The sequence below is a fragment of the Terrapene carolina genome, unplaced genomic scaffold (assembly GCF_002925995.2).
Source record: "Terrapene carolina triunguis isolate 2854851 unplaced genomic scaffold, T_m_triunguis-2.0 Scaffold633, whole genome shotgun sequence".
Taxonomy (NCBI): domain Eukaryota; kingdom Metazoa; phylum Chordata; order Testudines; family Emydidae; genus Terrapene; species Terrapene triunguis.
This window is the reverse complement of record NW_020664984.1, coordinates 1,768,902-1,785,786: the sequence shown is the minus strand read 5'-3', so window position 1 is coordinate 1,785,786 and position 16,885 is coordinate 1,768,902. Positions and strand designations below refer to the sequence as shown.

Sequence of the window (16,885 nt, the reverse complement as noted above, 5' to 3'; positions counted from 1 at the left end):
ATAGTTAAAAACACTTCCTCTGCCTGCCCCTAAGGAACTGCTCTCTCCAAGGAGCTAGTGAGGAAACAACAAACAGGAGCTGCATTTTATATTCAAGCTTGATGACTCTAAGCAAACTGAATAAACTTTATTTCTTCACTTGCTTCTGACAAGGTGCCTAGCCCCTGTCATTTTTATTAGCACTCCCTCTGGACACACGTCTGTTTCACTACTGATTTCATCACCAAGGACAGCAACTACTCATGTATGCTCTGAATCTTGTTTCTGCAAAGACATTAGTCCTGTTGCCAATTTAAACCAACTACCTTCCAAAAGGTATCATTAAACCAGGAACGAAAGCTTATTTACTAAGAATCTGGAAATGAAAGATCTCTTCAGTCATCCATCATTCAGCCAATGCAAAACTTTTCCCTACTGTAGGTTTACTAGTGTTCTGCCAGTCTAGCATTTATTGGGCCAAGAAATGGAGCTGCCACCACTTCCTCTGAGAGACTATTCAACTACATAATAAATCGAACTGTTTGGAAGTTCAGCCTAAGTTTTCCTTTTCCTTAATTTCATCCCTGTCTCCTGATACTAGAATACTAGTTTTGCTTTCCTAAGTAATTCCTCTCCCTCCTTGATATTTACAACGTGCAGATATTTGTAGGCTGCACAGGTCCTGTGTCCATTGTGGCACATTAGTCTCAAATTCTTCAGCAGTACCAACCATTTTCTACAGGGCGCTGGTGTCTTATTCGGCATCCAGCTGGACATTCCACGGCAGCATGGAATGCAGACAACTATTCAAGAACATAAAGGTTGGGGGAAATCAAATATTATGCGTACATTTACAGGTTTGTATTCATTTCCTAAAAATGCACCTTCCCTATTCATTCTCCCTATGTTTAACTTCTGCCCAATTTCTAATTTGCTGTGGGATCAAGTATTGGTGCAACATAAAAAAACAGAGGGCCTTCCCACAGCTTTGAAGATCAGTGTATTACCCTACCTTCTCACTGCTATGAAAGGGCTAAGGCTGTTCACCTTCCTGGCTGCTGGCATGCAACGGTTACAGCACAGTAGGTAGAAGGTGTTGCCCTGTAGATATGATGCTTGCTTATATTTATACAGAAATGTGAGTAGGCCCAAAAAATTATTTCCTAAAAGCAAGCTTCAAATAGTCAAGCGAGACCTGGTAAAATATGAGTAAAGTGAAGTGAGACAATTCAAAAGCAAGCTGGAGATAAGTTAGGGCATAACCCCAGGTCGTGCTGTAAACACGTTTTGGTCCTATCTGGTTCATACAAGTGTTTGAGTTGAAGTGTTAATATTTTGGAAAATGCTATCTATATTAATAGCTATTGGTACGGTATTTACGCAGATACTAATTAAGATTATGTTTAATGTTAAATAGCCAATGAGAAAGAAAATATTTAATTATGATAACAGAAATAGAGATATGGTAAAAGGTGGATTCAACATTAACTAATTAAGGGGCAATATTATAACTGATTATAAAAAGGGTAGCAGGCTAATTTTCGATTAGGCATGCCCATCCACTGTCAAGGTCCTTTAGAGAAAGGATTATACCCATTCTCCTCATTTAGGGACTGATCATCATTTCATCTCAGAATGTGAGCACCAGTGCAGTGTATGGTTAGTTTGTAATGCCTGTTTGCTTAACCACCTATTTTATAGTAAATAAAGTTTTTAATTTTATTACTTACTATGTCATTCACAGTCCTCCACTAAATTATCTGTAACCAGGGACTTAGGGGTGGGGAGGCAACAGGAGATTATGCATTCCAGGAGCAAGGGCCAGAAAGGTTGTATATTACACAATATATTTTACATTCTCTACTGGCAATAACTATTAAACTTCAATGGAGCTACACCAGCAGAGAATCTGGCTCCTAATACGTAGAAAAAAGCAGCAAGAGATTCCAAAACATTGAACATTCTACTCTGTGGCTCAAGTTTTTAATGAACCAGAATCTTTATAATCAAGTTATTTAAGCCTCTGATCACAGAAAATGTGTTTTCATTGTCAGCCAATATATACATCACAGCACAATTCCACAAAGGCCAAAGTATCTGTTTAATGGACTTTTTTCCTTCTTTCAAATTAAATGGCCATGGAAAACATCAGACTATGACTCCTAATAAGTAAAGGATTGGAGGAACCATCTCTAGTACAGAAAAGGGTAGTTTACTCTGTTCTCATTTAATTTTTGTCCTCTCCGCTGGATTGCCAACTGGGATGTGGTCCATAGCTCACTATGAACCATACTGAGAATCAACTACTCATTCCATATAGTCCACTAAACATCCTTCCATGATAAAAACCAACATAGGGCAAATATGAGTGGCAAACTGGATGTGAAATATCCCATTTACAATCCCCCGAGCCATCGAATCTCCTGGTTTTTATATTATAAGTGTACCTCTTCATCGTCATCCTCATCTTCAACATCCAGGATCCCCGAATCCTGTTCAGACATGGGGCTAGTGTTTTTCACCTCCAGATCTGAGGTTGCACAGACATCTCTCTTATATTTCTTTCCACCACCTATCCTGGGGTGCTGAGATACAATATTATCCAGGTTTCTTTGCTGCTGGGCCTAGAACAAAAGCAGATTTAAAAGTTACTGATGACATTCAGTGATTTATTAGTTTGGATCAAAAGATGTAATCGTTCAGAAAATGCTACAAATATGAGACAAAAAACAAAACAAAAACCCACACACTTGATGGAACTGACAATTTATTTAACATGTTTTCTAACCTAGATATTCCAAATAAGCAGAAGACTCATTTCAAAACCGCAGGTGATTATGTAATAATGCAAACAATATCATGACCGTTCACAAATCACAATTCCAAACCCATCATGCTGCCATATTGATCTATTTATAACACTGATGGAGAGATATTAGACCACAGGCCATGTGGTGACTGTCACAGGATAAATTAAAGGGCTGACTTAACTGTTGGATATGTTCCTCTATTCAACTCATGTTAACAGAAAGCCCTCCACATCTGGACCCCAGAGATTCCTGAAAGCATTTTTGTGGTACCCCAGGAGAATGTAATTGTGCACTGTTCATTTACATGATCTGTAAAGGTACTCAACTGAAATTCTCTCAGTGAGATAATAACCAGGATTCAGGACTGGAATGGATTACCCAGTAGAGATCCCTTCACAGGAAAATTGCTATATGGGTCTATGATCTTGATCTGTAGGCAGTGTTACAACCAAAGGTTTGTTTCTAGGGAACGATGTTATGCCAAAAAAAGCACACATCTACTAACCTGAAACTGGGTATGGATTTTCTTTTTATTAGTGAGCATAATATCTGTGAGAGACAGGTAAACTGCTTAGCCCCAAATGCCAAAGTATGTTGGAAGAGGGTTTAAATTTGAAATTCAAAACTGGGATTATACATAGGTGTTACACTGTCTTTTACACAACTGCAAAGCCCTGTTTAATCTGCCACAAAAAAATGCCTGCCCTGCAGTAGAAGAGCTGATGCTATAGATGTGGACTGATATCTTGCTACAAGTAGAAGTATATCAAGTATTGCCTAAACATGAAAAACATGTCGAGATATACTGGACTCTCCAGAATGTCTTTCCAAAAAGCTTCCTCCCCCCCCCATTTAAAGTGCAGGTTTTCCCCCTTTCAAAAACAGATTCCCCTCATATCTGCACTGACTCCCTGTGCCAGCTTTAATTTCAACTGATACCTAAGTATTTAACTGCTTCTCTGCACCAGTGAGAATCCCATTGGCAACACATCACGAATGGGTAAGAAACAAATAGAGCACTCTTATTTATTCTGAGTAACTCAATACACTGAAACTTTGGAGACAGTGGACTACAGAACCAAGGTTTCAGTTGCTAGTGACAGCAAGAGTGATATGCACTCTACATTAATGCAAGAACCATTAGAATAGGGAAAGGGGACATTTAGATTATTTTTGTTTCTGCAATGGGGGGAGAGAACAGAAGGTTTCCAAAATCCAAATCTGAAGGCATATGCTTTAATGAATGCATTTTGTAAAAGAGTGCATGGATGTAAACTTTCTCTTGGACTGTTTGCAACACCGGGCATTGCAGCAGTGTGATACTGTGAGAAACAGGAAAGTGAACATGATTAGAAACCAAAAGATTAATCTATTGCCATTGCCCAAACTGAAAGAAAAATCAGGCAGCCAACAAACTATGTAAATAGTGGAAAGTAAATTAGGGGGTTACATTTTTTCCTTTTAAACATCTAAGGTGTCAATATCACAAGTAAGGAATTTATTTTTAAAGTATGATTTTTATTTTGACAACATCTCTTTAATGTCAGCTCCTTTTTAACGCCTGGTTGTGCAGAAATTTGCCACAATCAGAAATAGGGTTATTTATCCATATTAGAGAGATAAGGATCTTTAAAGCCCATATAGTCACATGCTACATTAGTTTATATTTGAGCACAAAATACACCAAGATCTGCTTTATATCACAAGACTGACATACTTTTATGATGTACATATATGTAACACAATCTACTCATTCTTAATAGAGAAATACAACCATTCAAATCAAAGGATTTTTTTTTTTAAATCACAGTTGGCACTAAACATCATTGCGTAAGAAAGTAGAATGATGGAGTTAAATGCGAAATGCCTGGGAGCTACTTATTGTACTGTGCAGTAGCACAATCTTGACCTCTAGTGGTTGGAAAGCAGCAGAAAAAAATAATTAGGTTAAGCTTCAATGAGAAAAGAAAATAATGACTGGGCTGAGATGAGCAACAAACAGCAGAGAGACTATTCTAAAGAGACCTAAGAATGAGGCTCAATGACAGATTTTAGCAAGACTATCCCAGGCAAAAGTCTGTTCATTAGCACTGCACAAGAGAAATCTTCCTGGTGGTTGTGACACTTCAAACATGATGAACAACTGGGAAACAGAGTGGCAAATTCTGCACCAGAGTCTCTAAAGCCGGAAGCTCCACTCCATATAAACCTATTGCAACATCATATACCAAAGATTAGGACTCAAAAAGGGAATATGCTTTTGTTCTTTCCAGCGTTCAAGCAAGAAAGATCCTGGACTTGTTTCTGCTCTCAGATACGCCGATTCAGGCCAAAGGAACTCATCTGAAGTGAATGAGGTTATAAAGTGAACAGAATGTAAATGATACCAAATTCAAGCCTAAGGTTTCTATGAAAATCTCCCAGGTTTATAGAATCATTTTTCCTCTTGCCCTTTTTAAAAAGAGTATAAGCAAAATTTTCTCCCAATACAAAGTTTTCCATGAAACATTAGTCTTTAAAAGATCTTAAAATGGGCGGTTCAAAGAAAAATTGTATAGGAAATAAAGTAGTGACATTGGCCATGGGGGGAGGGGGGGGGAATAACTCAACGGAGTGAGCATGCTGGAGATAAATGAGTCTGTACTCTCACTCTCTAAGCTTTAAAAGTATTCAATAGGTTTTAGCATATGAAGCTGAAATACAGAATTAATGGCAAGAGAGGCCATATTACTCAAAATCTCTCCGAACAGAGATCATGTGATACTCCCTCCCAAGGTGCACCACTTGTAGGTGAATTTTATTTTTATTTGGACAGAGTGCAGGTATTGGTTATTTTTGTTTCTGTGCAAAGCATATTTGTTAATTAGTGAATCCTAGGCCTGGTCTACACTACGACTTTAATTCGGATTTAGCTGCGTTAATCCGAATTAACCCTTCACCCGTCCACACTACAGAGCCAGTTAATTCGAATTAAAGGGCACTTAAAATCGATTTCTGTACTCCACCTCGACGAGCGGAGTAGCGCCTAAATCGATTTTGTTAATTCGAATTAGGGTTAGTGTGGCCGCACACCACCGAATTACTGTGTTTAAATTAATGGGGTAGTGTGGCCGCACACCACCGAATTAATGTGGTTAAAAACCGAATTAATGTGCTTAGTGTGGCCGCGCACAATCGAATTTATACAACCTGTTTCCCAAATTCAAATTATCTAAATTCGGATTAATCCCGTAGTGTAGACATACCCCTAGACAGGTCTGAACCAAAATCCCACAGCCAAACATTGTGTCTCTAACAAGAAGAGCCAAACACCACAGACCTGATTATTCCTACACCTGGGAGTTCTAAATCCAGATCTGAACTCTAGCATTCCTGTTCAGGTTGTTTGGGTTCGGCCTACTAGAGAAAAAGGAATTTCAGCAATGAATTCAGATCCAAACCCAGCTCTGAGGTTCTTAATGTGGTTTTAGTTCAGGCCCATCTTTATTAAAGAGTATTTCTCCTTGTATTCTCTATTCTATCACTGCAGAGCCATGACAGGCAGTTAGAGGGATTCCCATCATGACTATGAGCGACTCATCATGTAAGAAGGAGCTGTATGCTTTTATGAACTACACACAAGTCTCCAATAATAAAAATAAAAAGCTATCCAGTGCTACACTTCCTAAAGGACTAACTCGTACTTCCTTCACTTACACCAAGAAAACAAAAACCACCACGTACAAAAGTTTGACAACCACTGGTGTAATGTACTGGTGACCCCTGTCACATAGCCAGCCTCTGAATGCAACCCCCCTTATAAATTAAAAAACACTTTTTTGTATATTTAACACCATTATAATTGCTGGAGGCATGGCAGGGTTTGGGGTGCAGGCTGACCGCTCGCGACCCCCCATGTAACAACCTCATGACCCCCTGAAGGGTCCTGACCCCCAGTTTGAGAACCCCTGCATTACACCTAATGAAAGCAACACAGCCATAGCTGATCACTATGAAGTCCATTCCTGTTCTGCTAGAGCGCTCGGTCTTGCTAAGACACTGATCTGATGCTATGTTAAAGGCATTCTTACAGAAATGCTAAAATGAAGTTGAGAATTAGTTCACAATGCTCAGATCCTAAAAGAAACAGATTCTCTTAGGTCTGTAATCTCGATGTTACATTTGAGCTCTATAAAGTACATGCCAGAAAAAAAAATTATTTGCTTTGTGCGTCTGTGGGGTTTTTTATCTTGGCAAGACACAAATTGGACTGAAGTGACCTGTAAGTGAGAAATATCAAATTTTCTTTAACTTCTGCAAACTTGGGTGAAGTCACCAAGGTTTCAGTTTCACCTTGCGTGAGAAAAAACCAGGGAGAGGCCCAGAGGAAGCTGCTATGGAGAAGTGTGAGCTTAACTGCCAAGGAACTCCGCTACTGCCTGCACCTTATACACACATGCACACGCGTGAACACGTACCCTTCCTGGGTTCTGGCAGGGAGAAAGCTGTACAATATGTTTGACATTGCACATAAAGGAAGAAAAATGACCTGCATCAGAGGCACATTTGGATTTTAATGCTCTGTTTCACATAAAGGCATCTATAGGGAGCCCAATGAAGAGGCACACGTTAGAAACCACATCAAAGCATAAGCGACACTCCAGCATGACCTCTGAAAATTGGCTTGGGGCCAAGGCGGGGGGCCCTCAAAAAAAAAAACCCCTTACCTTTTGGTGTGGTTTACATGAAAGCAAGGGCGCTTTTCTATTATTCTGTAAAACTGCCTCTATTACCCAGAACCATCAATCTCTGTACTCTCTGCTTAATGTGACAATAAAAGAGAGGGAGGTTAAGAAACAAATGTCTGTTCACAATGCACATTAAATTTAACAATCCACGTAGTTTAAATTCCCTTTAAGCACAGTCATTTTCAACTGCTCACAAGGCTAGTGCAGGGGCAGGCCGATTTCATTTGTGCGTACCAACAGCTGTGCAACTGACCTGATCAGGCAAACCCCAGTCCTTCTAAAAAGAGCACCTGTGGGGGAGATGGGAACTGGATGGCTCGGGTAATGGGATACAGAGCCTACCACCCCTAGGTAGCAGGATCAAATCCAGGTCACTAATTACCTAAATGTGTTAACCATCAGAGGGCTAGTCACTGGTCTATGGTCTGAAACAGGCTGAGATTTCTGTTCAGTTCCACAGTTGGCAAGTGTCCAGCTAATTAAAAAACACTCACACAACTTGTTGGTAGGTTGAGAGAGACCACAGATTGAAAAGACAAGGAAAAAAGCTCTCTTCCCAGTCTTCGTGCTCGTCTACACTGGGAAGCTATTGCCAAATAAGCTCGGGTGTGAATTTAAAGCACAAAGAGCTATTCCTCACTAAATCCCAATATGGACACACACACATTCCGCACTGATTTCCTTTTCGCAGCTTGGCTCATATCACTTCCAAAGTGGACAGCTATTCCGCAATCGCCATTCTTGGCTATTTCTCCACGTCCACAAATACTTACAGGTGACATCTCCCAACCAGAGTAGAGCAGTGTCGGGTAGTGCTAAATTCTCACTGAAAGTGTAAAAGGAAAAGGATAGTTCCCCCCCCACACACACACATACACACACAAAGATCACCCTTAACTAACAGTTCATATACAAGTCTTCACGTTCTGGAGTCAAGCCTTGTACTTTTAGTTTCCAAATCAAACTCTCATGAAGAGTAAGACTGCATGTAAGTGTAACTACCTGGGAGACTTGCAACGAACCAATGGATAGGGATATGCTACGTGTCAGGCCATGCATTCCTTTATTCTTTGCCTGACAAGGCCCTAGCAACGTTTTCCTTTTCAAATATATCAGCAACTTTAGGAACTAACCGTTTTAAACAGCAACACACATTTTTTTGTATTGATTTGCCAGCGCTGAGGGCTTCACTCCCATTGCTTCAACCCATCAAGGAAACTGACAATGTTTACTTTAAAATAAAGAATCTAATTAGCTCTTTCCTGATGAGATAGTAGATATGGCACAGCAAAGAATGATTTATTATTTAAACAGGGCTGAAGTATTGTTGTGGTTAGCTTTAATGGTTTTGATTAGTTACTGAACATTTGCTGCTGTGATTGTTTTATAGACCGCTCTAATGGACTGAGATGTAGAACTTTAAAGAATATCCCTAGGAATGGAATACATATTCCTTAAAACAATATTAAAAAAGCAGACTAGCTACAGGGGAAGAAAAAAGAAAGTTAATAAAAAATGACAATGTGCCTGGCTCTCTGCCAAAGAACCATTTGAAAGTTATAAAATCACTCTCAGATCAGATCAAAGCGTGTATTATTACTGCAAGGTGTAAACTCAACACATCAACACAACTTCTGTTAAGTTTCAACTAAAATCCAGTCACATGTCAGGACGCTAAGAGTTTTTGCCTATCTGCTTTCTCAGTACTAACTGGTTATCATGGAGCGCAATTTGTCCAAAGTAAATCTGACAAAGTTCACCGTCAGTGCAGGAAATGGGGCCCAAGAACGTGATTTTTACTTGATGCTTGGTCTTAAGAAAAAATCTGAAAACCCTAAATCTCTGAAGAGAGAACACTCTCCAATATCTCAATGTTAACACCAAGGACAGAGTCTCCTGCAAGTTCCCACTCTCCTCTCCCCAATAACGTGACCACCACACCCTCACCCACCCCATTGCTGAAATCGAGATTGTGACACTGATTCAATACAAGCAACTGCAAGTACTGTACTCAGTATGGTGTAGTAAATGTGCACTGTTCGTGTGATAACGTAGACTTACTGGATCAAGCATGAAACTGACAACCAGGAATTCTTGAGTTCTTTTCTTAGCCCTGTTACTTACATCATTCGTACCCTTGGGCAAGTGTTTTATCCTCTCTCTGCCTCATCTTACCCAAGTATAAAATATGGTTACTAATACATATATCCTCATAGGGTGTTATAAGGATTAACTAGTTTAGGTTAGTCAGGGTTATGAACATTTAAAGCTCTTTATAACCACTGAATACTGCTAACCTGTTTTCTGGGACACCTACTACGTGGAGAGAATGATTCTAATAAAGACTCACTCAATTACTAGCTGCAGTCCACAGAGAATATATCCTATACTAAAACGATAAACTAACTCTCAGCCAGGAGAAGCAATCAAGTACTATAGGTCAATATAGAATGGGACTTAAAGAAAAACAGGTTTTTAAAAAGGAGTCCTTTTTCAAAGAAGCAATGGAGATTTATACCCACTGCTGATCTGACTCCAAGAACGAGCCACCTGAATGTGTGTATCAGAAGTAACCAGGATAATGTTATGTATGTTTATCATACATGCGCAGAAGGAATAGAGGTGCGGAGAATTAGAATTAGTTTTCTGCATAAATGAGCAGACCCGAAACAGTAGCGGATGCAATGCTTTATCAGGTTTCTCAGACATACGATTTAACAGGAATAGAATTTGGTTGCTCGAGAAAAATATCCTGACAATGTCAATATTCAGATCTTTGATTTTTTTTTTTAATCCCCAAACCTCTTGTCGCTGCCTTATTACCCAAAGCAAAATAGCAGAGTGCTCAGTCAAATAACTGACTACGAACATTAATCACCACTAACAATTTCGAAGTTCACAATCAAAGATGTTCCTGAGCATAAACAGCTGATGAAGTCTCCTGCTCCCTGCAGCACTGTTTACTCTGCAGCAGTTGATAGTACTGTCTTTTCATAGAACACAGAGCATGCAAAAATGCACAATGTCTTTGCTGAGATTTAATTATGGCTCAAGGCGTATGTGAACACTTTTTTCCTGTATTTCAGTCCCAGTTAAATTCATTAGAAGGATCAATACATAAAAATAATAGGAGCAACTAGATAATCTCAGCAAAAAAATGGTAACCAGTTCAATTATTCCTTTCACATCAAAAATGGTTAACTTGTACCAGAACAGGGGTATGGAACAGCTTCCGAACTAGGAGAGATTAATAAAACTGGGACTTTTCAACTCGGAAACAGGGCCGGCTCCAGGCACCAGCTTACCAAGCAGGTGCTTGGGGCGGCCACTTCGGAGAGGGGCGGCACGTCCAGCTGTTCGGCGGCAATTCGGCGGACGGTCCCTCACTCCTGCTCGCAGCGAAGGACCTCCCGCCGAATTGCCGCCGCAGATCGCGATCGCTGCTTGTTTTTTTGGTTTGTTTGGCTGCTTGGGGCGGCCAAAACCCTGGAGCCGGCCCTGCTCGGAAAACAGATGACTGAGGGGGGATATGATAGAGGTCTATAAAATCATGACTGGTGTGGAGAAAGTAAATAAGGAAGGGTTATTTACTCCTCATAACACAAGATCTAGGGGTCACCAAATGAAATTAAAAGGCAGCAGGTCTAAAACAAACAAAAGGAAGTATTTCTTCACACAACGCACAGTCAACCTGTGGAACTCTTGGCCAGAGGATGTTGTGAAGGCCAAAACTATAACAAGGTTCAAAAAAGAACTAGATAAGTTCATGGAGGATAGGTCCATCAATGGCTATTAGTCAGGATGGGCAGGGATGGTGTCCCTAGCCTCTGTTTGGCAGAAGCTGGGAATGGGCAACAGGGGATGGATCATTTAATGATTACCTGTTCTGTTCATTCCCTCTGGGGCACCTGGCATTGGCCACTGGCGGAAGACAGAATACTGGGCCAGATGGACCACTGGTCTGACCAATTACGGCCGTTCTTATGTTTTTAGGTATAGATGGAGAAGCAAGGATGGGTTAAGCGCTTTCTTCTCCATAAGGAGCTACCAATAACATTGTAAGTACTTCTGTGTTTAAATGGGCTCCTGATGGGACAAATGTAAAAGCCTTTTTTATTAGAACCGTTAAAAAGAAAAGATCCAGACAGGAGGTCTGTTTTTCAGAGACTGAGGGCAGTAGAGTAAAATCTCAATCCAAAGACTGAAACTCTCTCTTTAAAAGGCTACTGAGGAAACACACTGGCTCTCTTCTACAATCCTTAAGTCTTGCTGTGGTCTAAACACTCATATTACACGGTGACTACACCTAGACACTGAAACTTAGCAGCAGGAAGCCAAAGTATGACCAAGGCAATTTATTTCTCCAAAGTTATTATTAGAAGAGAATCCCAAGTCTTGGAGCAGTGCTCCTGAGACTGAAATCCTTAAACCTCAACATTCAGAGCCTTTAGGCAGTTCCACTGGAAATGGTACGTGCCAGCCCACACTGGTAAGAATTACTCTTGCCTCAATCATCTTTCTTTAGGATGGTTAGTACAACTTATGGGTTTTCCATTAAAGATACCACTATTTAGCAATTGTAAACTTTTGAAAGAACAACCATAAGATTTTGTTCAGTTATGAACAACCTACATTCCCAAAGTGTTCGTAACTCTGAGTTTCTACTGTACTTTATGTAGATATCTCCACTTGCAAATTGGGTGTATGAAGGCACAGAAAGTGAGTGACTCATCCAAGGGCACAAAGCGCATCTGTGACAAAGCCAGATTTAGACCTCAGCAGTTCCCAGGTCTTCGCTCTGTGGTTATTTCGATAAACTACTCCAGCCCTCAAAAAACGTTTTGCTATTCAGTTAAGTTTTTCTCATATCTTGGCCACTACTGGTTTTGCTGTTTTTTTTGTTCTGTTTTGTTTTTTTTAAAGCTGCCTTTTCTCTGAGATCTTCAAAGCTGCTATGCTTCCAACGCCCTCTGTGTGCCTTGTCTAGGACTTCACAGATAAGTTTCCTTTCAAGATCCTGTTTTTGTTTCCATTTGTCAGTCTGGTTTTGTTCTTTCTTTAAAAAAAAAAAAAAAAAGTCTGAGAAACTGGCTGAAGACAATATTTTGCATGCCTCTCTCGGACAGTCCTGATTATCCTGGAGCAGAGAAAGATATGTCTGGATATGAGAACTATTCAAGGATGATGCCTTGAGAAGTAAAGTCATGCACAAAATGCATGAGATATAGCCTGGCCTTTCCCCAAGGCAGTCTACAAGTTTGATAAGTGAGCATGGAAGTTCTGGGAGGGAGACGTTCTGCAACATAGTTAAGTAAAAGTTCCCACAGAGTCTAGATTGTGTGTCAGAGATCTTATGTGATGATCTGAGAACAGGTTCCATAGCTGGCTTTCAGATGCATCAAAGCAATCTGCAAGCTACTATGAAATTTAGCCAAAAGGATGGAGGATGACTCTTCTGGCCTCACACCATGAGAATTAAAATTTTTGCAGGATACACACTCACTAATGGCTCCTGGTACAACCTTGTTAATGTCTTTCCCACACCTCTGCACTAGTGGTTCATCAGCTCCATGAACTGCCCAGCTGAGGCACTTTCCCAATGTCAAGCCCATTAACAGCTTCTAGTGCCCTGAGTGCACTGAATCATAGGACTGGAAGGGCCCTTGAGAGGTCATCTAGTCCAGTCCACTGCACTCATGGCAGGACTAAGTATTATCTAGACCATCCCTGACAGGTGTTTGTCTAACCTGCTCTTAAAAATCTCCAATGATGGAGATTCCACAACTTCCCTGGGCAATTTATTCCAGTGCTTAACCACCCTTGCTACAATTTAAGCCTATTGCATCTTGTCCTATCCTCAGAGGTTAACGAGAATAATTTTTCTCCCTCCTCCTTGTAACAACCTTTTACAAGTACTTGAGAACTATTATCATCATGTCCCCTCTAAGTCTGCACCCCAGACTGTTTATGCATATTATTTTGCTAATTGGACTCATTCTCAGTGCCTTTAGCCTCAAATCATATAACGTCAAATGCAAGCTTCAGCTGTGTGTCAATCCACTTCTTACTGTCTTCACATCAAAACTGGATGTCTTTCTGGAAGATAAGTGTTAGCCAAACAAGTTACTGGGGGCTCGAGGGGTAACTAGGTGAAACAATGGCCTGTGTTATGCAGGAGGTCATACTCAATTATCTAACGGTCTCTTCTGGCCTTCAACTCTATGAATCTACGAAAGAGGTTTATAACTCAGATTTTGTATTACGCTTATTTAAGGTGAAAAAAATATTCTGTACAAAGGAGATGACAACCAGGGTAAAAATAAATCTCGCACTTTTTAGGCATGACAAACTTTTGGTAATAATAACTATTCCCTAATTGCTACAATAGCCATAAATTGGAAAAAATGAATTAAAAACACAGAGGAAGAAAAATAATATGAGGGAAATAAGGAGCATCTCTTTCTCCAAGCAGGCTGACTACAAGGGATGTTGAGTGGCATATTATGTTTTTTCATTAAAAAAAATCTCACGTAGAAGCAGCTATATGAAGCTATCTGAGAGCATTTAATTTTTGTTTGGCTCATTTCTTTTCACTTAAAATCCACTAAGATTTTTAAATGAAAGGTAAAATATCCTGTTAGACACACCTATTTTCTAAGCAATCATTCTGAAAGTTTAAATAATTGGGCTGAGAAGGAACACTGGGACGAAAAATGGCAGAGCATTTGTAATGATTACTGCATTACACAGCACAAACCCATGCTCTCTCCAAACTATCCAGTCAATTAGACTTTCAAAAAAACAGTCTCTCCAAGAACATATTTGTACACTCAACATTCTGGACAACTGTCTTCCATATCAAAGGATGTTTCTAAGAGAAACTTTTTCCCTAAATTTGTTATTGAGTATATCATTTGTACTTCAAATATTAAGGTATTTTTAAATTATGCAACATTGTGAATATATGTGGATAACTCAAGACTTGAAATTAACTCAAACTGCCCTTGTAAATTAACTTCAAATTTATCATAATTTCTCCTCATTCAAAACTTTTAACACTTGTGGAAGAATTAACCGGAGCTATTCACATTAAAAATATATGTACAGTTCACCCTCTATCCACAAGTTTCAATAATTCTCATTAAGACTTACAAAATGTAAATGCCAGAGTTATTTACTGAACATGCTCTGCCCTCTACAGGCTAATATGGAAACAGTATAGAGAATTATATTTAATTATTTCGACAATGCCATAGGTGTCCCTGGGTCTTTATAAATACAAGACAATATAATTCCTGTCCTGAAAAGTTAACTCTTTAACCCTGAAGAGATTTTAAAGGGCTATTGTATATCTGATTTATTTTCTTGTCTAGATGAGTAGTTACTTTCCTTTTTAAGTCACAAACGTTTCAATTAAAATATTAGAACTTGTACCATCTACAATGTGACTGAAACCTTCTACCAAAACACCTCAACATGAAAAGTTTCTAATCATCTGGGTTGAAAGCCTGGCTCCATTGAAGCCAGTGGGAATTTTGCCATTAATTTCAATGGAGCCAGGATTTCACTCTTGATATTTAGTTTTGCGGAGTATTAAAATATGAGAGGAATATACAAAATATACACCAGATCAGATCAGAGGCTGGGCAGAATCCAATCTATTTTACAATTCTACAGTGTCAAGTTAAATCCGCTTCTTGTCCCACCTCAAATAATCCAGACTGTCATGAGAATAGTACAATTACAAATGCGGTATACACGGATAGCAAACTGATAGGATCGCAGTATTTTTAATTCTAACAATGAGTAAGATCCTATCTCATAAGTATTCTAGCCATTGATCTTGCCAATACCTCCATTTTGGCTAAAACAAGAAAGTCACAGCCCAAAAAAATGATGATGTGACGTTTGGCCATTTTTTACTTGTTTACTTCAAAAAAGCATTATATGCAGCCATTTCAATCATTGGTATTACTTCTAACTCTTCTAAATTTAGGCATCTAAATAAAATAGCCAGATTTTCAAGTCTCCTGAGTACTTTCAGATCCCACATGACTTCCATGGTATTTGTGAGTGCTCTGCACTTCTGAAAGCTAAGGGGCCTTAATAGGAATTAAGAAACGCCATTTTGGGGCACTGAGTCATAATGTGTTTTAGCGATTTTGGTTGTCTCAGTCAAACTTGGCTGTTTCCTGCCAGTGCTATTTAAAAGATAAAAAAAGAATAATAATACAGTCTGAACAAAGTATTATATTCATTTCTATTTCATAAAAACAGCTTAAAACTCATGAGAACATGACCATGCATAAAAGAAATAAATCTCTACAAATTAAAGATATACCGCATTCACTAACTACAAGATATTATCATATCACTTACTGGGTTTTTTTTTTAAATGTACGTATTATTCATTACCTGTACAGGACTAATGGTGAAGTAGGGTTTGGGTTAAGCTGTGACAGCCCAAGATTGAGCATTTAGAACTTGGTATAGTCAGTCTTCATAGCAAAGAGCAGTGCTAGCTTGGATATGTTGCACCCTCCCAGTTTGTGACCAATATGTACAATAAAGCCATAGAATTTTTGTAATGCCAATAGTGTGCTAGGTCCTTTATAGGTGAACGCACACATTTTCAAACCTGTGTATCCTAGCTACTTTCCTAACTCATCTTTCAGCACGTAAATAAAAGTAGCCTGGTTTTCAAATTGCCTGAGTACTTTTAGCCTCCAAATGGCTTCAATGGTATTTGTGAGTGGCACCATGTTTTAAACATACAAAAGCAAGTACTTCTTCACACAACGTACAGTCAGCCTGTGGAACTCATTGCCAGTTGATGTTGTGAAGAATTAGATAAGTCCATGGAGGATAGGTCCATCAATGTCTACTAGCCAAGATGGTCAGGGACGCAACCCCATACTCTGGGTGTCCCTAGCCTCTGACTGCCATAAGCTGGGAATGGATGAAAGGGGATGCATCCCTTGATAGTTGTCCTGTTCTATTCATTCCCTCTGATGCTCCTAGCATTGTCCACTGTCAGAAGACAGGATACTGGGCTAGATGGACCACTGGTCTGACCCAGTGTGGCCATTCTCATTTTGAGTGCTCAGCACTTATGAAAGTCCGGCTGTTTATATTAGGGATTCAGAAACGTCATTCGGGGGCACTGGTTTTTAAAATTTTGGCTGATGTGTGTGCCCAAAAAGGGTTCAAGTCACCCATTCACTACGGTTTTGACTGTTTATCAATGGTTGACGTACTGCAGTAGCCTAACTGACTGTGGACACTATTTAACCATCTGAACCCAGTAGAGACTGGTTTTCTGTTGAATTTCACTTGAATTCAAGGACATCCTCGTAAAGCATTTATAAA

At 39.5% G+C, this 16,885-nt stretch overlaps 1 protein-coding gene across 1 annotated transcript in view; it reads right to left on the bottom strand.

Annotated features, from left to right (window-relative positions):
* The window catches only part of EXOC6B (exocyst complex component 6B), a 326,512-nt gene that overhangs the window by 131,274 nt on the left and 178,353 nt on the right, over positions 1 to 16,885 (bottom strand). Inside the window, exon 7 of the mRNA XM_026659543.1 lies at positions 2,427 to 2,603. Within this exon, the coding sequence (XP_026515328.1) occupies positions 2,427 to 2,603 (177 nt within the window). The remainder of the gene's footprint in view (positions 1 to 2,426; positions 2,604 to 16,885) is intronic.